This window comes from Corvus brachyrhynchos, unplaced genomic scaffold (genome assembly GCF_000691975.1).
Source record: "Corvus brachyrhynchos isolate BGI_N302 unplaced genomic scaffold, ASM69197v1 scaffold5, whole genome shotgun sequence".
Taxonomy (NCBI): domain Eukaryota; kingdom Metazoa; phylum Chordata; class Aves; order Passeriformes; family Corvidae; genus Corvus; species Corvus brachyrhynchos.
The window spans coordinates 6,770,547-6,778,676 of record NW_008238321.1 but is presented as its reverse complement, the minus strand read 5'-3'; the positions used below and the strand labels follow the sequence as shown (position 1 = coordinate 6,778,676).

Below are 8,130 nucleotides of genomic sequence, written 5' to 3'. Positions count from 1 at the left end.
TGGCTGCTCACTGCATCCTGCAGCACTGAGCAATTACCAGCAGCCGTTCCAGGTGCCAGATGGGGTGCAGGGAGAGAAGCACTGCACTCCTGCCTTGTTCAAATGCTGTCCGTGCTGCAAGGCCGGCCTTGTGCACTCGAGCAGCCCTGACCAGAGGTGGTGGATCCTCAGGTCTTGCAGAGTGCTTGTTGGTGGAGGAGAAATCAATGCCCAGTCAGGAGTTCCTGCCACATGCTTTATCTAACCCATCATGTGGGGGGAGAGGGTGACACTTGCTGTGGTCCTGGCTGGCTGCGTGTGCTGGCAGCACGAAGCAGGTCTGCCTGATGGAACAGCGTGGGGAGGCTGTGACAAGCTCTGCTGTCTGCAATGGCATTGCCCAAAACCAGGGGCACTACCAGGACACACAGAGCTCATCACACACTGAGTAGTGACTGCACAGTACCAGTGATTCCTTGGGTTCTGAGGGGAAGAGGTTTCTGTCTGCTCATCTTCCCACTCCACCTTGTGACTGCCTGTTTTACAACCCTGTTACAGAGCTTAAAACATTACAAAACTTAGCAAAAGGAACAAAAGAGGCACCTCAGAGATCCCCCATCCTCTGGAGCACATGGACCGCCTGGGCAAAGGAGTGGTTCAAGCCTCTCTGGATTCCTCTGTCTGGGGAAAGGCTGGAGCAGGAGCCCACCGGGTTGGCAGGGAAACAGGCCCATGGGTTTTCATGGAATAACTCTGTGTACACACAAGTGTTCATGTGGATGTGCATGCCTGCATGTGTGTATGTTTGTGTGCATCCGTGTGCATACACATCCATGCATGTGCACACACCTTTCCAGCCCTCTGCATCCACAGGGACAATGGCATGTCCAGCTGGAAGAAGCCCATTTGGAGACAAAACTCCCTGGGGATTTGCCTGTTTCATCAGCACACTGAATATCCTATGTTTTCATGTCTTTGTATCCAGGTTGCCTCTTGGGAACAGTCCCTGTCTCACGCCTTGTCCCAAAGCAGGGTAGCAAACCAGCACTGTGGTCAGCAGAGCCTCAGCGTGGGGGCTTTGCTTCAGGTGCCCAGATCCAGCCTGGTTCAGCCTTTCCTGGCTCAGAGGAGCTGCTTTCCGGCCCTGAAATAGCAACTTAGATGGTGCTCTCAGCAGCTGGGGATGATGATGCAAAATACTCGTTATCCAGCAGGAACAATTAGACTTATTGCAATTATCTCTGCAGTTGCTGAGAGATGCTGGAACGGGCCGGCCAGCAGCCAGGTCCCAGTGTAATCCCTGAGTGGGAGAGATGCGGTCCCCAGCCTTGCCAGGAGCTGCCATTGCCGTGGAGGGCAGTGGGAGCATCCCAAGAGCTTCCTGCAGTGCCAGGAGGGCTGGTTTTGCACAGGAGTGAGGGCAAGGATAGGTCAGTGTTTATCTAAGTGCCAAATGTCCCTCTCTAATGACATTTGTTTGCATTTGGATCAATGATGAATGGGCTGAGCCACACTGGGGTTAGAGGATGGTGTTAGGGATTGAAATGCTTTGAGTGATTCTCTGGCCTCTCTCTCTGCTGGATGCCCTCACAAGAGAAGCCAGGATGGGCTCAGCTAATCCACAAAGTAGAAATGGGCAAAAGCTGGCTCCAGGCTGGATAGAGCCATAGGCACCTGATGGTCACTGAGCTGGGCAGCAGCTGCTGAGCTGGGCTTTAGGGCATATTCCTTTGGGGGAAAAAGTCAGGGTTTTTGCTGAGAAATGCCCATGGGGTAAAGGCAGGAAGGACAAGTTCATTCATTTCTCAAGTCAGAACAAGAAGGAGGATTTTTCTTTTCCCCCTTGACATTGTTTGAAAACCTTATTTGATTCCCCTACAGGTGCTTGAAGCCAAACCCCCAAACCAATCCAACCCTGATAAACAACTCCTCCTTGGACAAATCAGTGTGCCGCCAGAATGGAGAGAAAGCTTTTGGGCAGGATGGGACATGGCTGAGCATTGGATCACCAACTCAAGGAATGCCCAGGAGCAAGGGAGTAGGAGCTGGAGCAATGCTGGAAGCCTGCTCTGGGAAACTTCTAATGAAAACTTTATCTGAAACAAGAATGTCACCACATCCTGGCCTTGTTTGTAGCACAAGAGCCAGCAAACGTCCCAGGAAAGTTTAGCTAGCTGGTCATCAAAACCTCCCCGATATGCCTTGTTTATTAGCAGCTAAACATTAAGCCCTTGGCAAACAGGGATCCTTGAGGCCAGGGACACGTGACTATGACAAGCCACCCATGGGTGCCAGTGCCAGAACCAGGTGGGAGCTGCTGGTGTGGCTGAGGAGGGGCACAGGCTGCTCCAGGGGGGGGATGGCAGTATCCTGGGGATGCCCAGGGCCCAGGGAGCTCAGGGTCAGGAGGAGGAAGGCTCACTAAAACACTGCTCCTGCCATAGCCCTGCAGAGATGCACCATTCCCCAGGTCAGGAGAAGGATTAAATGGTTTCTCACTGGAGCTGGAGGAAAACTTCTCCACTTCCCAAGATGTGTCTCCCACAGTGTCAGTGCTGCCCCAGAAACCCACTGTTCTGCCATGTAAAATTATTCTTTAAGGACACCTGACTGATCTTGCAAAGCTCATATAAATTTTGTCTCATTTCAGTAATTAGGCCAATTACAGCAAAATGGTGTTTGCAATTCAAGTGAAGGATGGCCTAAAATCTTAACCAGATGCTTTTTCTGGGGTGCCAAAACAAAGTCTGAACAAAGCTCCTTTCCTCTCCCTCTGTGTTAAGTAAACCAAGAGAAGCATTTTGAAGGGCTCCAGCATCAGGTAATGGCTTTTTCTGCCACACTTGAAGGGGCCCAGATAAACACACAAACAAAGCCTGACCCACTTTCGGGGAATTAGGACTGGCTCCAAGAAAGGGAGCTGGGATTTCATTTATGTCCTTAATGTGTCCCCATCAGTGAGTGTCTGCTACGTGCATCCAGGTAAATTTATCTGTCCTCTGTGACACCCACGCTGTGTGCATGTGCAGGACAGTGGTGCACTGGGATCCATGGATGCACAAGCACAGGGATACAAGAGCACAAGGATGCACCCAGGGATGTATCCAGGAATGTACAAACACACAGGGATGTGTGTGCACAGGGAGGCACACACATGTGCTGTCCCACTCCAACACCTTCCCAACATGCTGGGTATGCATCCAGGAGGTCAGGACAGAAATCCTCACCTGAGCTGAGCCCTGGCCTCCCGTGCAGGCTCCTGCAGCATTGCTTCAAGGCCATGATTGCATATTGAGAGTGAAACTGCTGCTGCCTCATGTTTTTGGTGGCACGTGTTCGGAGCCTCACTCATTATTTGTAAATAATGGCAGGGACATTGCTGACTCACCACACTACAGCGGGAGCCAGCAGGGATCCAGGGCTGCTTTTGCCCAGTGGTAACAAGGGCACCTTCCTCTGCAGGCAAAGCTTTCCTCAGGGACACCCCAAATTCACACTCCATATTCCTGTCTTGCTCCTGCTAGGTGACTTTTGCCCCTTTGCCCTGGGTGGAAAACAGCCTGGAGTGTTCAAGCCTGGCTGTGAAATGATCTTGTGGGATTCTGCAGGGACTGGCAGCTCCCAGGACTCATCACCAGAATGCCCCACAGGCACAGAGCTGCCCAACGGAGACAGTGAGCTCCAGAGCCACCTGCACCTGGAGCTGGGCCAGGCTGGGGGCTGCATCCTCTCCGGCTGTGTGTTTTCCTGGATCCATGCTTCTGCGTAGCTGATCTTGTGCAAGGAGCCCTCAGTGCTCCCTTTGCCCACGCAGTGGTCAGGGTGCCTCCCCCGGGGTGGCCTGGGCCAGCCTCCGTGTTTGCTCAGCAGTGGGGTGGCATTGGAGAACACGGTGAGGTCACTGGACACTCCCTGTGCCCTTGAATCATCCCCACTCACCTCCTGAGGCTCGGAGCACTGAAGCACTGGCCTTCATGGCTAGGCCAATGCCCTGCAGTGACACCCAACCTGGTGCTACAGGCAGCCTGGCCAAGCCTGCTGTGCCACCTCTTGTCCCAGGCTCCGTCCTCCACGCTGGGCTCTCCCTGAGGGTGGCATCTCCTGGGCCATGGGATGACAGCCCTCTTCCCACGGCAGCCCAGTTTCCCCAGCAGCCAGCTGCTCCAGGAGGCACTGAGGTGCTGTGGATGTCTTTGATGCTGCTTGTTTGGATCTTAAATCTCAATGGCACCTGGGGCACCAGCAGCTCTGGGAGCATGTGGGGGTGAAGGGCTGAGTGTTTGGGGCAGACAGACCTGCAGGGCCTAAATCCCTCTAGTAAAACACAGTTTCAAAGAATGAAGCGTGGCTAATGACCCCCCACTCCCATCAGCACCCCCAGGAGTGAAAACAAGGCAGAGTCCGAGACTGAATTCCCATCTGGTCAAAATTAGGGAGATCTTGGCCACGAACCTGAGCAGTTGCAGGATCATAGTAATGACCTAACAAAAAGGTGCCCTGACCACCAGCCCTGGCCAAGGCTGGAGCTGTAACTTCTTGTTCCTATCACCCCCTCCCAGGTGGTCACAACCCTGACAACATCTCCCTGACTGAGCAATACACACTTATCCCACCACAGCAGCTTAGCAAGACTGAAATAGAAAATTCAGTTGATGATGCAGTGCAGGAGCAGGAGGAAGAGATAAAGTTCAACCTGGTGATAGCCACATAGTAAAAAACGATAACAGAGCTGGTGGCAACAGCACAACAAGCTCCAGATGGTCCAACAGCAAAAAGCGGAGCCCAGTGAAATGTCAGACCATCAATATAAAAACATCAAGTCATTGTAAGGAAATAGTGAAAGGCACAGAGTCACCTGGTGCTGAATTAAATAACTGGTGGTAAATACCTCAAAAGTTCCCTTTGGAAGAGGACAAGAGGTACAATCTGTACAGAAATGACAGGAGAAGAAAGAATAACATTGGTATCATAAAGAAACAGGCAATAACAAAAGCGAACCTGGATATGGATTATTTGATCAGCTGGGTTTTAGGATAATGCGTTAATGAAATGTCTGGGTGAGCAATGAATGTACACAGAAAATCAGATGGTTTGGAAACATTTACACATTTCAGAAACTGCCTGTCCAGCAAGTGAATTATACAAAGAGCCACAATTAAATTGAGGAACAGGTCGATCATTTGCACTTCAAGTTTATTACCAAATCCAGGGGGAAATTATTCATTTCATTCATCACTAAGTGTCTTTGTTCATGCTTTAGCTGCCTCACATGCAGTTTTCACAGGTTGCTCATTCAAACCCTTCTGCTGAGGAACTGATAGTGGGTGAAAGAATCCAGAATGAAAATTAGGGAGAACTGCAACCCACCACCAGCTCCTCCTGAGAACAGTGGATGGGCTGACACAGCCTTCCCATCCAAGACGGAGACCCCAACACAACTGCAAAGGGATTTGGAAGGAACTGCGCTACAAGGACATAACAAAGGTCACCAAAGTCACCCCCTTGGGACAAAGGTCTCACAGCTTGGAGCTCCATAAGGACTGGTGAAGATTTGGGCACACCACCACTGCCCCTCACCTGAGGTAAACACTCTCTGCACACCCACAACACCAAAAACCTTCTCTTCCCTGCCAGACCTGTCAGCTGCTCTCACCTCTCCCCACAGCCCTCACCAGGGATATGAGCACACTGTCATGCCACAGACCACGGTTCTACTGTGACCTAGTCCAGGCTGATACTCACATGGTGACCACACAGTCTCATCCGACCAGCAGCATCTCCAGTGGTGTAGGAGCCTGTTGAACCCCACCCAGATGGCAAAACACCTTTGCTCTCCCCTGGACTTGCCACGAGACACAACAAGCCCCAAAGGACAGAGGTGGGTCACCTGGGGGAGCTGGAGGAGCTGTTACCACAAGGAAGATAAGGCAAGAGGCAGGGACACACCCCAACTAGATAAAGCTGTGTCCCAGTGCTTTGGGAACATGAGACTCCAAATGGGAATGGAAAGGCAAAAAGAAATGCTGATTGACAGCACTTTAGGTACTGAATGATGTCTGCATGTTGTCACCTGCTGGAACGACTGCCTGACTCAACCATCACAGGCAGGCATCCAGCAGCCCAGCAATTATTGCTGCCCTCCTCCAGAAAGCCAAGGGGAGAATAAAACCAGCACAATACTGAGGGAAATGAGCCCCATGGACCCTGAATCAACTCTTGCTTTAGAAACAGCCCTTAAAAAGAGGCAGAAATTAACCTCTTGGCTCAGCCCCATCTGAAGGACACAGCATCCTGTGCCTCCTGCTTGACTCAGTCAAGGGCCATAAATACCACCAGCCTTCCCACAGGGATCTGTTCAGCGGAACCTGGGCTCCCCCAGGCTCCTTTGCACATTCCAGCATCAGTTCCTGAATCTATTCCTGACAGTAGGAACAAAGTGAGCGATTGCATCTGCTATATTTAGAGCAAACAGCCAATACCCCCCATTTAAATGGTTACCAGCGTTCTCATTAGATGTATAAATAGCCTCTGTTTGTTTTCAGAAAGAAATTGGTTTAAAAAAGGAAATTGCCTTCCCAGTCCTCCTCAGCCTATAACTGTTGAGCAGGGAGGCCTATTTCAAATGAAAAATTAAATTACGCATTTTGTCTAAGCCAAATCAGGAATAAAAGCTCTCAACTGTGGCTGGTATTATCCATGCTGCGATGCTTTGTGTGGGTACAGTGGTTTGAGCACAGGGGCAGCACTTCACTGAAGCAAACTGAAGCTGCTTGGTGCAGAGGGGCATCACCGTCCCTCTCCCAGTCTTGACCAGTCACCGTCCTGAGTCACCTCTTCCCCCTGCAGGTAAGTCACACCAGAGCTCCATTTCTTCACAGAATCATAGAATGGTTTGGGTTGGAAAGGACTGTAAAGATCACCTGCTTCCAACCCCTCTGCCATGAGCAGGGACACCGTCTGCTAGACTAGGTTGCTTCAAACCTTGTCTAACTTGGCCTTGGACACTTCCAGGGATGGGGCAGCCACAGCTTCTCTGGGCAACCTGTGCCAGGGCCTCACCCTCAGAGGGAAGAATTCTTTCTCAATATCCCATCTAACCCTGCCCTCTGTCAGTGGGAAGCCATTCCCCCTTGTCCTGTCACTCCAGGCCCTTGTCCAAAGTCCATCTCCGGCTCTCTTGGAGCCCCTTTAGGCAGTGGAAGGGGCTCTAAGGTCTCCCTGTCACCTTCTCCTCTCCAGGTGAACATCCCCTGCTCTCTCAGCCTTTTCCCCCCTTCTTCTCCCTCTCCCAGCTCCACAGCAGTCCCAGCCCTGACATCACACTTCTGTTCTTCCTACGAATTCCTCCAGTCTCCAGCCCAGACTCCCATCCAACACTCCAGCTTGCTTTCCCTCCAACTGATGCTGGCCATGCTTCCTCCCTTGAGCAGAAAGTCTGGTCCCACGTAAACATCCGTCCCTATGGCATTTCAAGGACCACATCCCCATCATCCAGCCCATATCGTCCCTATTTGCATTAAAGTCAAACTGAAGACACCAAATGACAAAACAACATAGTGGGAAGCTGGGATATGAGACAGTGAAACCCTGCTGTGGTTTTTTACACAGAATAATGCAATTTTCCCCTCAGATTTGGCTTGAAAGAGAAGGATGTATAGAGACTTGGGACACCAATTCAAGTGTGCTGAGGGGCTGGGAGCCACGGCCAGCCCACAGATGGCTCCTGGGACCCCTGGGTGGTTCCTGGGATCCCTGGATGGCTCCTGTGATCCCTGGATGGTTACTGGGACTTCTGGGTGGTTCGTATGGTCCCTGGATGCTTCCTGGCACCCCTTCTCCTCACCCTGTCCTTGGGGTGCGGGACCCCACGATCTCTCCTTCCTCCAACCCCCACCTCCTGTGTGGGGCTCGGATGGGAGGTGGAACCACAGGGGGGATCACTGGGGGGGTGTAAGGGGAGGATCCCTGGGGATCGCAGGCAGATCACTGAGGGGTGCAGGGGGATCACTGAGGCGGTGTAGAGGGAATCAGTAGGGGGGCATGGGGAGGGAACACCGGGGGTGTCAGGGAGGATCACTGGCGGGGTGCAGGGGGATCACTGCGGGCACGGGCGGGATCAATGCGGAGGGCATTTGGGGGGATCACTGGAAG

At 52.0% G+C, this 8,130-nt stretch overlaps 1 protein-coding gene across 1 annotated transcript in view; it reads left to right on the top strand.

Moving 5' to 3' along the window:
* NT5M (5',3'-nucleotidase, mitochondrial) overlaps nucleotides 1–4,690 on the top strand; it is a 29,017-nt gene extending 24,327 nt beyond the window's left edge. The window contains exon 6 of the mRNA XM_017734283.1: nucleotides 4,539–4,690. Coding sequence (XP_017589772.1) covers nucleotides 4,539–4,690 — 152 coding nt within the window. The remainder of the gene's footprint in view (nucleotides 1–4,538) is intronic.
* The last annotated feature ends 3,440 nt before the right edge of the window (nucleotides 4,691–8,130 follow it).